At 41.3% G+C, this 18,466-nt stretch overlaps 1 protein-coding gene across 3 annotated transcripts in view; it reads left to right on the top strand.

The window, feature by feature from the left end:
* Positions 1–18,466, top strand: part of TBCEL (tubulin folding cofactor E like) — a 31,902-nt gene that overhangs the window by 2,940 nt on the left and 10,496 nt on the right. For 2 of the 3 annotated variants that reach the window (XM_050921961.1, XM_050921960.1), the window contains 6 exons: positions 156–267; positions 3,603–3,752; positions 7,206–7,345; positions 9,657–9,838; positions 11,537–11,793; positions 16,713–16,842. In XM_050921961.1, the coding sequence (XP_050777918.1) occupies positions 264–267; positions 3,603–3,752; positions 7,206–7,345; positions 9,657–9,838; positions 11,537–11,793; positions 16,713–16,842 (863 nt within the window). In that variant the 5' untranslated portion in view covers positions 156–263. The remainder of the gene's footprint in view (positions 1–155; positions 268–3,602; positions 3,753–7,205; positions 7,346–9,656; positions 9,839–11,536; positions 11,794–16,712; positions 16,843–18,466) is intronic. The other variant, XM_050921962.1, reaches the window with a different exon arrangement.

The following is an 18,466-nucleotide window of genomic DNA, read 5'->3' as shown; positions in this document are numbered from 1 at the left end:
GTTCAGGAATGGAATCGAATGGAATTGGAATTGGGAAAGATGCTTTTTGAATTGGGAAAGTTATGCAGACCCTAAGCTTGCTATCCTCTGGAGACAAAATTGGTTTGCTAAGCTAAAAATTCAGTGTGAAATATTTCTTATGTTTTCTTTTCCAGTGTTGTATTGAGGTGACTTTCTCATGTGGAATTTACCAACCGATGTTAGCTCAGTGCATGAACAGTGGTGGAGTTGACTAAAAAGCAAAGTAAAGGAGATAGAGCTTTATGGGTGAGTGAGTGTCTTTTGTTTAAAAACTTAGAATTTTAAATGGTCCATCACAGAAGGTCTGAATGCATATTTGGAAGTAAATATCTTTCTCTTCTGTGTAAGTGAGCTACAAGTGTATGTTAAGATCAGAGCATTTCAGCGCAAAGCCTTGATTGTTATCATGTATCATCCCTGCAGCGTATTGTACATTTCAACATGAAATGTATGTTTAATGAGGCAGAGACCCTTCCTTGAGTGTTGCCATTCACAAATAATACACATTGCATCACTGAAATGAAGCTTCCTCAGGAGAAGGAGTGTGCACCACATGAGTAATCAGCCTTATGTGGTGAGAGAGTACTTAAAAAGAAAAAGTGGCTGAGAACAAAATGGCAAACTCTTATAAAAATGCCATGGGGGCTTTGATGTCCACACAAATGGAATTTCAGGAGAAGATACTTTTATTCCTATTATATGTTGTGTTGTACTATGTACGAAAATCATTCCCAGAGAGTAGTTATCAGTGGTTCGTAGTCATACTGGAAGGGCATAACAAGCAGGTATTGGTTCTGCATCCGGTTCTGTTCAATATCTTCATCAATGATTTAGATAATGGCATAGAGCAGAGGTGAGCAAACTACGGTCCACATCTGGCCCGTGGGACCATCCTGTCTGCCCTTGAGCCCCCGGCTACGAAGCCTAGCTCCCAGCCCTACTCCTACTGTTCCCCCTCCCCTGCAGGCTCAGCTCGCCATGCTTCCATTCATCTCCACCTGTAGTGGATCAAAGGAAGAGTTGATTGCAGTGGAGATGGGACATAGACACAGTCTTCTGGGTAGGTAGAGGGAAGGCAGATTCTTGGAGCCGCTAGATTGATAAAGAGAAATGTACAAGCTTGAATTGACCTTTCTGTTGGTAGTAGAAAATAGTTAATTATTTATACCTTACTTGGAAAACTCAGACACCAACGGCCCAATATTCACCTCATTTATGCTTGTTCGACTGCATTTCAGGGAATTTAGGAGAATAATTTTAGGCAGCTTTTGTATGATAAGATTTCTTTTGGGGGGAACTTAATAGCCCTGGTCCTGTAAACGTTATAACAACACCTCGTCCTTATTGTTTTTCATTAATAGATCTCAAAATGCTTTAAAAAGGAGCTCAGTATCATTTCTCCATTTTTTATAATTAGGGAAACTGAGGCACAGGAAGGTGAAGTGACTTGCCCAAGTTCTTCGAGAGGCAGAGCCAGGAGTAGAACCCAGATCTCCTGAGTTCGCATCCAGTGCTCTAAATGCTAGACCACAGTGTCTTGACGTAGTTTATCAAGTTGACTTTAGGCAGTGCCATATTCTGTGTTTGATTTGCCTTCTTCAGCAATCAGTACAGCTGGCTAATTTGTTTTTTGGTTAAGTTTAGTCACAATCAAAACTTGCAGTTGCTCAGCTTTTTTCTCACCCTGCATGCAGTTATGAGAAGCGTTTGCAGACTCTTTGAACGGATGGGATGGCAGTGTTTCTTCTAAAAAGGCAAAGTCCTGAAACAAACAGGATGTCCTCAGAGACTTTAGAGAGGAAAATAATCCTTAGCACTTCTGTATTGTTCAACATCTTCAAAGCACTAAGTCACTGTAGACCTGTGCCCTGGGCTGTTAAAATCATGTCTTTCTGGATTTTTCCTCATCCAAGATGCCTTGCAGGCTACATTTTAGGATGCGGAGGCTATATTAAGCCCTTGTGCTGTGCAGTTCCCTTGACTTAATGCAACACAATTTCTTTTTATCATAAATATTACGAAATGTTCAGAGCCCTGGGTAAGAAATTAGGACAGATGAGCTAACTTCTATCTGGGGTACGTGGAGAATACCAGTCACCATAGTATCTAGGCACTGAGTAACTGCCAGCCGACATTTGATACTGTTCTGTAAAGGTCAGCAAACCACAATACACAAAGCCCTTTGATTTGGCATATAAAGAGCCTCTGCTTTGTAATTTCCATGTTACCTTGCTTCATGTGGTGCATAAATACCCAAGTGACATGCATCTTCGAAATACGTTAGGGAGTTACAAAATTGAACTAGCAAGCTTTTTTTTTATGGCTGGCCGAGCAATTTCTTCATGTGTTTGTGCTATTGATTCATGGCACAGTCTTAACATCCTAATCTAAAGCCTGTATCGTTCTATCCTTTCTCCATGCCTAGGTAGCAGTCCCAGTTTAACACCTTTGGAAATGGTCAGCTGGAAAAGACTGATGTTCTTTTTCACGCTCAAACTTGCTGTGAATGAGGCACTGTTGTCTATAATGATGGGTGCCCCAGACATACCTAAGATAAATAGTTTGAGTTAGAGTCTGTACCCTATGGTTCTGATATAAGCTATGCCAGAGTCCTGTGACTGTGAGCAAGTCACACAGCTCTCTCCCTTTGTTTCCACATCTGTAAAATGGAAATAACACTTACCTGCCTTACAAGAGCATTATGAGGATTCAATAATGTTTGTGAAGTACTCTGCAATCCTTGTGGGGAAAAAAGAGCTATGTCAGTGCAAGATATTGTTATGGTGACAATGGCAGCTCAATTGTAATTTAGGATTTTATAGTTTTGTCATGGGCATGATTGTATTAATCTTGTTGGAATTCTAACTACTGTGTTTTGTGGTCTTAAATAATAGCTATGCATTGTTTCTCTGGGTGTGTAATAACTATCTTATGCGGATTAATGATTATAATATTTACATAGCACCATTCATTCTGACACATCCCAATGCATTTTAAGAACTATATGCATGTGGCATCATTGAAATGCAGCCACTTCTTGTGTGGAGCATGTCAGCCAGGCAGACAGCATGCCGCATAACTTTGAGGCTGGGAATTTTAGCCAAAGACCCTGAGATAGAGCTTTAAATTAAGTTCCATAGCTTCGTAAATGTCCATACAGAGCAGGTAGGATTTTAATTTTTATGGTCTTGTTTAAAACATCCCTGCACAGTAAACTTCATGGAAGTCAGTGTTATCCCCTTCAAAGCAATGAAGGGCTGAGTTGACCCTGTCAGGATTCAAACCTGTTGATCCAGGGAATCTGGGAAGTGTTCACAGTTACTGATAAGATCAGTAAGCAGAACTTTTTTGCTGTGGGTCACTGTCTTGAGGAAGTGTCTGGTAGTATTTCAGGGTACTTGTGCTTGGAGGAGTTAAATATATGGTGGTATACTCTGTTTTGTGCCAAGGTGTCCTTAGCTTTTTAAAAAATTGTCCATTACTTAAGGAAGTGTAGCAAACGATTCACTGCAGTCTACTGGAGATGAGCTGATGAGCAGTGGATTGTGTATATTATCAGTTGTTTTCTGCATTAACTGTAGAATTCCAAGAAGGGAACATGGACCAGCCCAGCGGAAGGAGTTTCATGCAAGTTCTTTGTGAGAAATACAGCCCTGAGAACTTCCCATATCGTCGAGGTCCTGGAATGGGGGTGCATGTCCCAGCAACGCCACAGGGATCACCTATGAAAGGTAGGGTTCCTACTGGATCTGTGCATACAGGGGCTTGAGGGCAGGATCATTTCATCCCATAGCTCAGGGGTTCTTGACCTTTTTCTTTCTGAACCTCCCCCCCATACCACATACTATAAAAACTCCCCGGCCCAGCTGTACCATAACAACTGTTTTTCTGTATATAAAAGCCAGGGCCAGCATTAGGGAGAAGCAAGAAGGGCAATTGCCGGGGGCCCCACACCAAAGAGGGCGCTGCAAAGCTAAGTTGCTCCGGCTTTGTCTTCAGTGCCAGGGGCTGGTGCCCCAGGCTGCAGTTCCATGTGGCAGGGCTTTAGTTTCCTGCCCTGAGCTCTAGCGAGTCTAACACTGGCTATGCTTGGCAGACCCCCTGAAAACCTGCTTGCAGCCCCCCAGACTCCTCGTTGAGAACCAAGCTTTTACTTATCCAGGAGGAAAAATCCTACTGAATTACCAAACCAAATAATCACACTTGTGTTGCTGTATGGCTTGTATCAGTATTTAATATGTATACTGCGGTAGGGCCCCTAGTCCCCAGGTAGGATCAGGGCACCGTATAGAGACACATAGCTAGCCTGGCATTGTCCGCAGCAGCCACTTGAAATTGAACAGGCTTACAGGATTGGATCAAAGGTGCTGGAGCAGGTTTCTAGGCATGAACCTGGGAGCCAAGAACTCTTGAGTTGTAGTCCCAGCCCTGCCCGTCCTCTCTGGCTTTCGGAATATTACTTCACCTCCATTTCCTCACCTGTGAAATGCAAACTCTTGCTCATTTCAGTTGCCCAGAGGTTAATTAAAGCTCTTAATTACTGGCAAGGGAATAGTTGCTGAAAAATTAGTTTAACTCTCCCCACCCCACTCTACTGCCAGCTGGGAAGAATCATGGCCCAAAGTTCTCCTGCCAATAAAGTAAAGCCCTGTACAGAGCTGAGATCCAGGAAGGTAAACCCTGCCCAGCTTATCCCCTTTTCAGTAATTCTTCAGTGGCTGCAGTAATGTGTATTTGGAACAAGTGTCTTAAACATTTAAAGTTACTCTGGATTCCACCCAACACAGCTGTTATGTATTTTCTGGGCCCAATCCAGTAACATGCAGAGTGCCTTCAGCTCTGATTTGAAGCCTATAGCAGTCAAGGGGGATTAGCATATCACAGGTCAAGCAGAATCACAATGACTTCAGTCTTTTATGCCATGTTGGGTTGCTTTCCTATTTACTTTGGGATGCCTGTTGGATGCAAACATCGTGTCTGCTAAGACACATTGCACCAGCACTCTAAAGAAATGTCCCTTTCTCCTTGCCCAGTATCCTAACTGCCTTGGGGATGGTCCAGAGATGCATGTCCTCTGGTATAGGCGTTCATTCTATTACACATACACACACACCTACCTACACACACCTCCCAGGATCCATAAGATGAAAAATTCCTATATCCAGAGTCTTTATCTAGAACTGGGTCAACTTTGCCACCTTTTATCTAATCTTTCCCCACACTCTGAGAGATTTGGATTTGGTTCACTTTTTATTCAAACAATTTATGGTTTGGGAATTAGCAAACCAGAGCCACTACGTATTTGTTAATCTCTTGCCCATCTCTAGTTGAGACTATAGTTTAAATTCCCATCAGGTTGGTTTGTATCATAAGCAGCCCCAAAGGGGGAAAATAAGGAAATTGACTGGGCGAAAATGACAATAACTGGGTTTGACAGAAGAGAACAAAAGTGAGAGAATTCAGTCAAGGACAAAATGTACCATATGTTACCCAAAGTTAACCTCTGTAGAGAATCACCTAAACAAAATTTTCAGAGTGCCCTCTTTTATTTATATATAGATATGTAGATAGATACCTACAGAAGCTAACAATAGGGTCCCTGTCCGTATGTTCTAGGCCCCCCTGACATAACTTAAAAATAAATTACAAATATTACCATAATTACAGCAGTATAATTTAATATAACTTACCATCAATGAGCTAAGTAACGTCAAATCGCCTTCCAATAATCCCCTACTCTTACAGTTCTTCTCTTGTCCAGTAACTGTAAAATACCAGGAGGGAGTAGGGGAAAGAGATTTTTATGTAGATAATCTCTTAGTTTGTGCATATGATCAGTAGATCTCAAAGTGCTTTATCAGAGTGGGTAAGAAAAAAAATTATATTGCATTTGACACTTGTAAGATAAGATACATTTCATCCACATCCTGAATTGCGCTGTTTAAATAGCTTATTATTATAAACCAGACATTTTTAGAGAGAATTCTTGGCAGTGGAAATTCCACCATGAGAGGCAGCATAATGTAAAAGGAACAGGAGTACTTGTGGCACCTTAGAGACTAACAAATTTATTTCAGCATAAGCTTTCGTGGGCTACGGCCCACTTCATCGGACGCACAGAATGGAACATATAAGAAGAGTGTGTATATATATATACACATACAGAGAAGATGCCATACCAGCTAATTAATTAAGATGACCTGTTATCAGCAGGGGAAAAAAAAAACTTTTGTAGTGATAATCAAGATGGTTAATTACAGACAGTTGACAAGAGGTGTAAGGATAGTTATATGGAAAAAGCTTCAAGTAGTGTAATGACTCAGCCATTCCCAGTCTCTATTCAAGCCAGAGTTAATGGTATCTAATCATAATGTAGTAGTCACAACACAGAACTGGAAGTCAGTTTCTATTCCTGACTCTGCTTCTGACCTTTGTGTCTTAGGACAAGTCACTCATGGCCTAATTTTTCTGAAGTGCTAGGAACCTACAATTACAGTTAACTGCAATGGGATGTTTTGGTACTCATCACCTAAGAAAATGAGGCTGGAATCTTTTTTTATGTCTGTTTCCCTATTGATAAAGTAGGCATAGTAGGTGCATTACAATGAAGTTCTATTAAGCAAAGGGACTCTCTCAGGTCAGATTTAAGCCCAGGTTTAATTTTGTAATGTTATACAACAACCAAGCTTTTACAAAACCTAAGAGCAATACAAGTGCTACCTTGATTTTTTTTGTAAAAAATTCAGTGGAGGCAGTTTTTAAACAAACCTTTTTCTTTGCCATATTTGCCACTGAAATTTTACAGCCTTGTGCTAAAAGTAAAATTGATTAGAAACTGACTATAAACCAAAATGGAACTGACCACTGTGTTTGCATTTTCTCTAACATATCTCAATGAAAACAGCGTAAATAGTGAAATTACTTCACATTCTTATAATTTTTCCCCATTTCAGTTATCTAAAGTGGAGTTGGTAATACAGTTACCTGTTTTAAAATGTATGATTTTTAATCTGACTTGCTTGGCAAATGTAAATCATTATATAACTACTAAATTATTGATTAATCCCTTCCTTTTGCTGGATTTCATACTTGTGTTTGTTCTTTGATGAGACTAAGGGATGATCTTCTATAACTGGGAAAATATGAGGCTGACTGGAAGGCATCTTGTTCTTTCCCCATTTCAGATCGCCTCAACCTTCCAAGTGTGTTGGTGTTGAACAGCTGTGGAATAACCTGCGCAGGAGAGGAGAATGAAATTGCTGCCTTCTGTGCTCATGTGTCTGAGCTGGATCTCTCTGACAACAAACTTGACAGCTGGCATGAGGTAAAGCGATTACGCCTGTGCCTTGCTAAATAGCAGCAGTAACTGCTGCTATTGCTGTATTTCTATTGCTACATCTGAGATCTTCTCAGTCATTTCAAAGTAGGTAAATGTGTCCATTTTAGAGTGTTGTAGTTCACATTTGAAGATCATGTTTATTGCTCTGTAGCTGTCAGAGTAAATAAACTTGATCACTATGCCACATCAGGGTATGTCTGCGTTAGAAACGCTACAGTGGCACAGCTGTAGCGTAGACACATACTACAGCAATAAGAGGGGTTCTTCTGTCGATATAGTAAATCCACCTCTCTGAGAGGCAGTAGCTAGGTTAAAAGAAAAATTCTTCCATTGGCCTAGTGGTGTCTATGCTGGAGCTTAGGTCAGCATAATTACATCCCACAGGGCACGATGTTTTTCATTGCCCTGAGTGGTGTAGTTAAGTCAACCTGACTTCATAGCATAGATGAGCCCACAGGCATTTAACCCACTTTCCTTAGTAATTTCTGAACTCATCCTGCGGGTGAAAAATATACATTCCTTCCGTGCAAAGCATTGGAACGATCATTCCCTCCACCAAGAGGCTAATGAGCAGTATAGATCATTAACTGAAGGAGTGCAATCAAGAGGGTTTGAGCAGAGGACTGGCAGCTGAGACTCCTGAATTCTATTCCCAGTTCTGCCACTAATTCTGTATGATTTGGGAGAGTTAGAAATCCTCTCTGTGCTTCAGATTTCTCCTCTTCCAAACAGGATTAATAATGCTCATCTACCTCACAGGGGTCTCGTGAGGTTTGTTTAATTAATGCTTGTAAAGGGCTTTGAGGTGCTTGGATGAAATGCACTATATAAATGCAATATAGTAGTAGTAGAATAATTAGAGTACATTAAACTGTCTTGTGTCCTCACCTGCTTATGCTCTGCTTTTATCCCACTATTAATGACTGGAAATTGACATGAGAAAAGCTAAACTGAAACTTAACCTTACTTTTTAAAAAAAATTATCTTAAATTATTTCCTAATCACTAAACAAGCAGTTGATATAGTATTGATGTAAGTCTTCTGACCACAGAACAGATCTGCTAGGCCAGGGACAGTATAAGCTTTCCCATTCTGCTTTTTTGCTCAGCACTTACCTGTAGGGGCCCTTTCTGTGGGTTAGGATAGGAGTTGAGTTTCCAGTGGGGCTTGTTCAGATTCTATGGCAGCTGCCAATTTAAGAGTCCATTTGTGCAAGCTGTGATGATGATCTTATGGTGGTGGCACGTGGTCACTAGGAACAGGAGTGAGAACACCAGCAGCTCATTTTATGTTGGTCCCAAAAAGTCCACGAGTTGATAACTTATTTTCTATCAAGCTGGTCTGTTTTAGTGCTTATTTGTGGTTGTGCTCATTTTAGTTGTGAAACATATTCTACTGGCCTTAATCAGTTGAAAGACATGTACATCCATTCACCACCTCCCTCAGATGGTGCTCCCTATACCTGTCTTCCCATTTATACAGCCTGCTCCTCTGCTACAGTTCCCCCAAGTCATTTGCATCACCCACTTCTTCACACCCAATCACATGCCCCTTAATATATTCTGCACCCTTCATACGTATATCCTGGCTTACCTCTTTTTCTAATCATTCACCCTAATTCCCAAGTTATGCACGTATGCACCTGATGCATACCAATAGAATAGCTAGCCCTAAACACCATTACATGTATGTTTGGATTGAATTCATAACCTTTCCAGTCCGGCACCATGTGAGTAAGAAAGCTGGTGCTTTCATAGATAAATGGAATCTAATAAGGAATCCATTGTGCATGTACCACGAAATTCTATCAGCTTTTTATTTTAACCAAGATTGTGTGGTCTCTTCCTGGTGGGGAACAGTGGAAAAACTGAGCAACTGATCTGTGTAACAATCATACGCTCGAGGGACATGCTCTTGCTTCTCTCTGCTTGGAGAAGAGTCCGGCAGCCTTCTTAGATGCTGGCTTCTGTGACTTGCTATTTCTTAGGCTGGTATTCAGGTGGACTTTCTGATCTCTCCCAAGGGATCTGCTTTCCCTTATCAAGCTGCCTTCAGAGTGTAATTAAATGAACTGTTGAGGTAAATGTGCAATTAGCCAATCAATTGAGATCACTGAATAGTTTGAGTATGAATTACAGATAGTTATCTAAAAGCCTTTTTTTTTTTTATCCATATAATTTCTTTGGCTCACGGTCCTGCTGGAGGATCCCTTTCTACAAGATGGAATATTATTGAATGAGGTCTGATTACCTCCTGATACGTTTCTTTCTCTTGTTTTTTTTTTCTCCTCCACTAGGTCAGTAAAATTGTGTCAAATGTTCCTCACTTGGAGTTTCTAAACCTGAGTTCCAACCCTCTGAATTTGTCAGTTTTAGAGAGAACATGTGCTGGATCTTTCGCTGGTGTTCGCAAACTGGTGCTAAACAACAGCAAAACTTCCTGGGAAACAGTCCATACAATACTGCAGGAATTACCAGAGTAAGCATGGGGAGCATGGTGTGAAAGAAGTGTCCACTGCATGCAGACAAAGCTCATAGCAGGAAAGGCTGTTGGGTGGGGGTGAGTGGGCTGAGCAGAGGAATGGGATTTAGTTTCTTTGGGGCTTGAAAGGGTTTAAGTCTTGCCATTGGACCAACTGAATGTTTTATTGCATTTTTATATCTGAACTTGCCTAGAGCTTTGCATAGGTGCATGTACACATTAAATAAATCTAAATACTGGCATAAATTAATGGATTATGGCCTTGATGATTCAGCATGTGACACTGTTTTCCACTGGGCTATGACTGAATGAGTGGCAATGCACTGTGCTAATGGCTTTTGGGTGGGACATAAATCTGAGGTCCGGGTCAATTGTCATTAAAGATGTCATCACACTTTTCTTGTGTTAATCTCAGGGTCCTGTCCAGTTTCCACCTTGGCAGTGGCATTCTGCCTCCCTGAAATGCCTTTGCAATTTTAATTGGATACCAGATTCCTCTTCATACAAATTTGTAAAGAAATCTATTATTATAGTATTCTGTTTAACCAGTACACCCTTAATTGAGCCAGCCACTTTGTTCTCAGGGAACCAATTTAGCCTACTGATAGCTAATAGTAATGATTGCTGCTTAAATGGGACAATGGTAGCATAAATTCTGTTTAATAGAGGCATGTTTGGCCATTGCCAGTGTAGTCTGAGAAAGATTTAATCAGATGTGAAATTCTAAGTTCTAGTCTTAATACAGAAATGTGCTAAATATTAAAAATAAAAACATCCACTGAGCATTATTTTTATTCCCATTTCTTTATTCAGTACAATATTTCATTTTAGATATCTTCAGTCTGTTTCTTTTTTGTTGGCCTCTTATTTGGGATGCGAGGCTGCTTATCAGAGTCTTTTCCCAGTTAAAAGGATTCACAATTTTTTTTTTTTTGTTATGCCTTATTTAAAGCAATTAGGTACATGGTTGTCATCTGACAAATGCACACTTTCTTTCATCTTAAAAGTGGTCACGTGAGTGGTGGATGACTTTTGGCCAGGAGCTGGGGTTTATAGTGTGGTAACAGTCTTTAATGTTCCTGGTGTTCATTTTAAATCTCTTGTACAACCTCCATGACTTTGGTGATGGGAACATCCCTAAATACATGAATGGGTTTTCAGCCTCCACTTGTGCAGTGATGAGCCCATCCACGTCCAAATTGGTGCAAGGTGCAAACATTGCTAAAAACTAGCATGCTTGTTCAAGCCCTTTAGATAGTGGTGTTTTCACCTGCAACACCTATTAGTTGGAGTTGGGCCTTAGCCAATGGATTTTGTTGGGTATAAGCTCTTAACATTTCTTTATGCGCACGTGTTAACTATTTAAAGGTTACTTGTGAAACTATTCCAAAGAGTTGTCAGAACTTTTAGTGAGTACTGGCACCAGTGAAGTACATAGACACCATTTGTGAGCGTGCAGATTTGTGCAAGTGGAGGCCTGACTGAAAATATACAAAATATAGTTGGAAGCGCTTTGACAGCCATCTAGTGAAAGATGGTATAGGAAGTCCTACCTACACTGAGGTTTCAGAGAGTGCTGGGGCCTTTCATGTTTAAGTAATTCTTGAAAACTGTGTGTACAGGGGCCTCTAGGTAAGACCGTTTACAATTTAACAAGAAGCTTTCAAGTAAGAGCATATTTCTTCCTGTGTGCAGCTTGGAGGAGCTCTTCCTGTGCCTTAACGACTATGAAACAGTGTCTTGTTCTTCAGTTTGCTGTCAGTCTCTCAAATTACTCCACATAACTGACAATAACCTTCAAGACTGGACTGAAATTCGAAAGCTGGGAATTATGTTTCCATCTCTGGACACGCTTGTCCTGGCCAACAATCACCTGACAACCATTGAAGAATCAAATGAGTCTTTGGCAAGGCTGTTCCCTAACCTGCGATCCATCAGCTTGCACAGATCAGGTGAGGTACTGAAAGCAGCATGTTCTTTATATTCCATGTGTAAATGGCAGAGAGGAGGAGTAATATTCTCACTGTGGTGCAAATTGAAACCTGTGCTTTAACAGGGTGGGGAGAAGAATGTTATTTTGCTAGTGGCATCCTACATCTTTGCTAGGAATGAGCAGTCTGCAGTCAGCTTCCTGCGGTCAGCTTCCTGCTGGCTACTTGTGTGTTAAGCAGGTCGGAGAAGGTGAAGAAAGCACAAGCCTGTACAGTAGAATATCCTTGTTAGACTCCTGGGTAGCATATACTAGTGCCAGTGACTACAGTCGTTTTCAGTCTTGTCTGCCCCAGCTTTTAGACGAAGTCTGAAAGTTATTCATAAGTGCAGCCCAAGCAGGACTATGATAGAAGCCGTCTGGCTAGTGTGGTAGGTCACTAACTGGGCTAGAGAAAAGTCTAACACAAGTCATACTCGCTCTACGCCCAAACCACGTTAGAAGGCTATTTCTCTATAACAAGAGAGGTGTCCAAGCTGTGAAAGTTAGATCTGGTTCTAAACTTCTCCAAAATGTGGATTCCGCTCCCAGTGCACACGTCAGGAATGGGATCCACCTGGACAAAGCATCTTGAGCAGCCATGGTTACTGTAAGTAGCTTTTCTTTCCTTGATTTGGGTTAGGTAAGTAAATACCATTTAAAAAGTTAACCATTTAAATGATTAAAAATTCATTTAAACGGTTAATCTGGCTGGGGCTAGGGCAGTTCCAGCTGGGCTGCGCAGCACCAGCAGCTATGGCTGGCGCTTAATGGTTAAGGCAGTTAACTGGTAAGACTAATTCTTAACAGTTAACCTTTTACATCCCTAGTTTGGTTCATGGCCCACCTCTAGCTATAACTGTTTGAGAATGGGTTTTAAAGACTGTTGTCAGGTCAGTTAAGATGGACCTTAGATGATTTCATGCACATCATCGTCCAGAGAGGAACTGATCTCAAAAGTGGGAATGTGCTGGAGCATACAAAAGATCTTCCTGCAGTATTTTTTGTAAAGAGGATGCAACTTTTGCAGTTAAATAGATGGGTGTGTTGTGCATCAACTTGACAATAACTGATGGACGGGCATCACGATGAACTCCTCATTACATGTGACCCTGATTTAAGATTTAGGAATAACATTGAAGCCCCATTTCCTAATGGTTCTGATCTGAGAACACACAAACAGATGCCACTTTGATAACTTGAGAAACATTTGAGGAGAAGACAATAAACAAGACCTCTACCTACCCTTGTCTGTTTCTTGGGCTTCTCATGCCACTTCTGGCACTTTCTCGCTCCTAAACAATGGTTCAGACTGAAGTGTCAACCTGTTGCTGTCATTCAAACCCAGGTGCACAAGATTCACTATAGTAGTTGAGCTACCATCCTGATGAGGACAAACCACTGATAGCAGTAATGAAAAATGCAACTTTGCTGTGTACTCCAACAGCTAGCAGGCATTCTATGCTCCAGCCACCATGTTTTCCGGAAGAATAAGTAAGAGTAGCTTGGAATGTCAGTGACTGAGGAGCCAGTTTGCATTCTGAGGGTAGGTTACAGTTTAATCAGCCTCTAGACCCAGTGTCCACTTACAGGTGCACACATTTGTATGTGCATTACTGGAGCACACCTGGGGGATCAAGCAGAGTAAAACCCAACGCTTGTGTTTAGATGTTAGATTCTTTAACTGTATATGTGTGGAAGATGGTGCGCCAGAAGCTTTGACTGAGGCCTCCCTACAAATAAGCCCCAGAGACTTTTCTCATCCAAAAGCTGAGACTGGAGAATCAACTGGCATAGCAGTGAACACTCTTTGTACCTCCAAGCCCCAATGGTAGGTAGCTGTGGGACAGATCACAGGTGCTAAATGACATTCGACTTCCCATCTCCCAGATGTGCATGCTTCATTAGCTGAATTTGGAAAACCTAGGAATAAAGTGCTGGGTAAAAAAATCTGTTCAATTACAGCTGTTTTCCTAGAGTTTGTTTGATCCTCTCATTCTCAAGAACTCTGCCATGAATTTCCTGGTGAGTTTTTGTTCCAGTTTGGCTGCCTGATAATTACTAGCAATCATGGGCCCTTTTCCTCTCCCTAACTTACAAGAATCAATACAGAGACTCTAGTATAGATTCACTTAATGCATAGTTGGTTTATTATTCAGAGCCATAGAGAGATTAAAGCAGGGGTGGCCAACCTGAGACAGAGAAGGAGCCAGAATTTACCAATGTACATTGCCAAGAGCCACAGTAATACATTAGCAGCTCCCCATCAGCTCCCCCCGCAACTCCCAGTGCCTCCTGCCCACCGGCAGCCTCGCTGATCAGCACCTCTCCCTCCCTTTCTGCACCTCCCGATCAGCTGTTCCGTGGTGTGCAGGAGGTTCTGGAGAGGGGCAGGGAGGAGTGAGGTCAGGGCAGTCTCAGGGGAGGGGGCAGGAAGGGGTGGAGTGGGGGCAGGGCCTGTGGCAGAGCCAGGGGTTGAGCAGTGAGCACCCCCCGGCACATTGGAAAGTTGGCACCTGTAGCTCCAGCCCCGGAGTCGATGCCTGTACAAGGAGCCGCATATTAACTTCTGAAGAGTCACATGTGGCTCCGGAGCCACAGGTTGGCCACCCTGGCTTAAAGTATTAATAAAACCCCCTTCACAGCTATCAACGTGCTGTGCAATATAAACACCAAGCAGTGCTATACACCATTTAGTAAAACTGCAGGTAACTACAGGAAAATAAACCTTATAAATCAGAGTTGAAAAATGCTGAGTCATTGAGAGGACCATCCTGTGGGAGGCAGTTTTGCTGGGGTGGAACCAGACCTTCAACCCCGTTGGATACTATGCAGCACATTGATGATCTGAGGAGGCCCCAGTGAACAGAGAGCCCAATGAGGACATAACCGTGAATTAAATCACACGTTGGGGTATGGCAGGTTCTTGAAAACTGATCATTTTACATCTTCTCCGCAGCGGCTGGACTTGCCAAAGTAACTATCTAAATAAAGGCATGACATGGAGTGGAAAGATGTCAAATAGATGAAATGCACCACTGTATTTTGGATAGCTTGGGTAATTTGTTAGTTGAATTGAGATTGCTGTTTGAAAGTATGTCACCACGGTTCACTGGTGAAATAACAATTATGGCCACTGCTGCAAAATCCCATATCTTTCAATTTTCTGGAGGATGAATAGTTGATAGTGGTGTCGTCTTATTCACACCCTAATGTAAATGAATTAAAGCATTAGACCATACACTTCTGGGTTTATTACTCATTCCTCTGCCTACATTAAATCATTTTATAAGCCTTGTTTCTGCATGTTGCAGGGGCAGGAACAGCTATGGTCAGTTGATATTACTGAGGCATTTGCATATTAAATATTGATGAACTTGGTCCTGCTTAAACCTGCTTCTTGTCTTGCTGGCTGCTGTGGTTTAGCAGAGATCTCCAGTGGTTTGAAGGTGATTGGTTTTCACAGGAGTTGTGATGGACCATCTCAATGTGGGATGGTGGGAGTTCAACCAGATTTTCTTCTCAGAGTGGACACCTCCAGCAGTATAAATAATCTGTTCCTTTTTCAGATGCAATTGCCTCTGTTAGCTTTCTCCCAGGCACAATAGCATTTTGACCTGCAAAGTCCAGGTTCTTGGCAATAGTTTAATTAGAGGATGAATATGACCCAGTTATCTATCAGTCATTGTCTACTATCACCACCAGCTGAGTGATCCACAGGTAGAAGCGAGAAGGGTTTTGAGCCAGTATCACAAGCTATTATTTATATCCCATTGCAAGTGGTATGCACGCACAGCTGACTTCATTACCCAGGGAATGTATTTTAATTGCAAGTTGACTTGAACAGGATATCACAATTGATATGGAAGAAGGAGACAAATATCTCTCTACAATATGCCCCACTACACAAAGGAATTGCAGTTCTGATCTGAATGATCACTTACCTTCTGAGATTGCTGCAGTCCCTGGAACAACAGAAGTGTCTGACCTTTATTTGATTACGTGACTTGGGTTTGCTTAAATCAGACCTTCAATTTTTTAGAGATGCTGATTTCCTTTTATCTATTATAGTGGTGAAAACCTCCCACCAATTTCTAATAGAAGTGTGTAATACTTGGTACATTAGACTTAACAGCTAGACTGTGCATGTAAGAAGTATCCTATGTAAGCATTTATCTTTTGCCACAGCAAAAGGAAGCAAAGATAAGCATCGGAGTTAATCTTGAACACACAGTCACATAGATTGTCACCTGATCCCCAGCTTTCCTTACAACTTTGCTTCAATTCTCACAACCCAGTACATATCTGCAGAAAGCTGGAATTGGGTGAAAATATTTTCATTAAAAGGCTGGATGGTTCATAGGAATAGGATACCTGCAGGTCATGAGTTCAAATCCAGGCCTAGTTTGGTAGTCTCTGAAAGTCACCATTTGATGGCTGCTTGGTGGTCCCTGAAGTGACACAAGTCTGGCTTCAGCAGTACTAACCAGAGTCCTTTTTATCAAAACAGCCATAATAAGTTATGCTAATTGTCATTCAGCAGAGATGCCAAGGACTGAATAGGTCATGGAGATTGAACTCCCCTCTCAGAGATTGTCTCTCCGGACTGATAGGACAGCATGGGTGAGCTAATGCTGCTCCTTCATGTGCCTGAATAAGGGAATTCAGTCTCTAGCATTTCACCAGAAATGCACTGACTTGTCAAACAAATTTAGATTGTCGTTCTCCTGTGTTGAGATCCATGAAATAGTGTTACGGTCAACTCGTATGCTAAATAACACAACGATAAATGGATAATAAAATGTATGAATTGACTACAGCTGTCTTGTGTGACCTTTGGCTATATCTGGTATTCTTTGATATATTGTATATCTTTGTGTTTAAACAACTCATTTCTTAAAGCAGGTCTGCATTGCTGGGAAGACATTGACAAACTAAACTCTTTCCCCAAGCTCGAGGAGGTGAGATTGCTAGGAATTCCTCTTCTGCAGTCCTACACCACCGAAGAGCGGAGGAAGCTGTTAATAGCCAGGTCTGGTGTTTGTTTGCTCTGCTCAGTAAAACATACTGCACAGTCACATGATCTGAGATAATCAACTTCTGCGGGGGTGGGAAATGAGATGAAGAATGTGTTGGGGCACTGCAGATTCATGTGGTATGGATGCACCTGACGATTACATGTTCTGCTCATTCCCTCTGGGGCACCTGGCATTGGCCACTGTCGGAGGACAGGATACTGGGCTAGATGGACCTTTGGTCTAACCCGGTGTTGCTGTTCTTATGTAATGTTAGCTGTGGAAGGACTTGGAACTTCTGCAGAATGAGAAAGGAACATGGAAGTGGAAACAGTCTAAACAGAAGGCTCCCGTCATAGAGGTTAGTCTGTCAGGAACTATGGGTACTGGTCCGAAGACTATTGACTTTAAAATAGGCCTTGAAGCAGGCCTTCAAAACAATTTGGTTACTTAAGATGACCTTAAACCTCTGAATAATATAGTTGTATTTCTCCATTAGAAATTTTAAATACTTGTTTCAACAGGTATAGAATCAGCATCACTGGCTATTTCCAAGTTAGACATTATATTAGGGAAACATTTGTTGGATTGCTTTTCTATTTGTACAATAAATATTGCTTTGAGAATGTTCCCACATTTCCAATCTCTCGTGTTTTAAATAGAACATTTAGTATGTGATAAAAGGGTAGCGTCAAGGTCATGAGAGCTGGGATTATGCTTCCTGGGGTCCCACGTTTCTAGTGGGTGGGTTACATAGCTGTTCAGGAAGATGGGTAAGATTCTTGGTTGGGTGTGCCCTAAAGGATTAAAATGTGTAGCTACCCCTTTTGGTGTGAGTGAACAAAGTGCAATAATTATATATGCTATACTGTATTACTATAAAGCAATTATATACTGTAGAATAGTACATATTACTGTGTACCTGGTAGAAAAACTCCATGTAAATATCCATGAAATATTTTGGATTAAACAAAGTTTTCATTTTGTTTGGTTTTCATTTTTTGGAATTTTTTGTTTTTCAACAATCACCCCCCTATCTTCCCCCTGCTGGGGAAAAAGGTGGGAAAGAGAAATAAAAAATGGTTTTTGGGATTTTTTTTTAATTTCCAATAACTGATTTTTTTTAATTGTATGGAACATTTTTGAGCAAAATAAAAAAAATTGCAAAAATTATTTAAAAAAAAAAGAAAAGTTTCTGTGAAAGTGTTGATCAGCTCTAATTAATACCTGCAGTACAGTGACCCATATTAGTGATTAGACCACAGAATGAACCTTAATAGAAGGAACGTAAATCTTATGCAGTTTCTCCATAGGATGTGGGAGGCAATGGTTTAAATTTTGAGAAGTAACTTACACTTTTGGGGGACCAATTTGAGATGCCTTAAAGGGGCCTTATTTTCAAAGAGTGGTTGGTAGGCTGCTTTTATGTGTCTCAAGTGAGCCACCCAAAAATCATTAGTCACTTTTGAACATCTAATGCTTAATCCTGGGAATCAGGACTGCATTCCTCGCTCTGCTGCTGAGTCGTGGTGCTTGGGTAAGCCACTTAAGTTCTCCATGCCTCAGTTTAACCATCAGTACAATGGGTATAGTAAGAATGTACTTATCTTTGAGGTAAGTAATGAATCTTTGTAAGGTGAT

The sequence above is a fragment of the Gopherus flavomarginatus genome, chromosome 13 (assembly GCF_025201925.1).
Source record: "Gopherus flavomarginatus isolate rGopFla2 chromosome 13, rGopFla2.mat.asm, whole genome shotgun sequence".
Classification (NCBI taxonomy): Eukaryota; Metazoa; Chordata; order Testudines; family Testudinidae; genus Gopherus; species Gopherus flavomarginatus.
The sequence above is the reverse complement of the archived record's forward strand: the minus strand, read 5'-3'. Positions and strand labels throughout refer to the sequence as shown.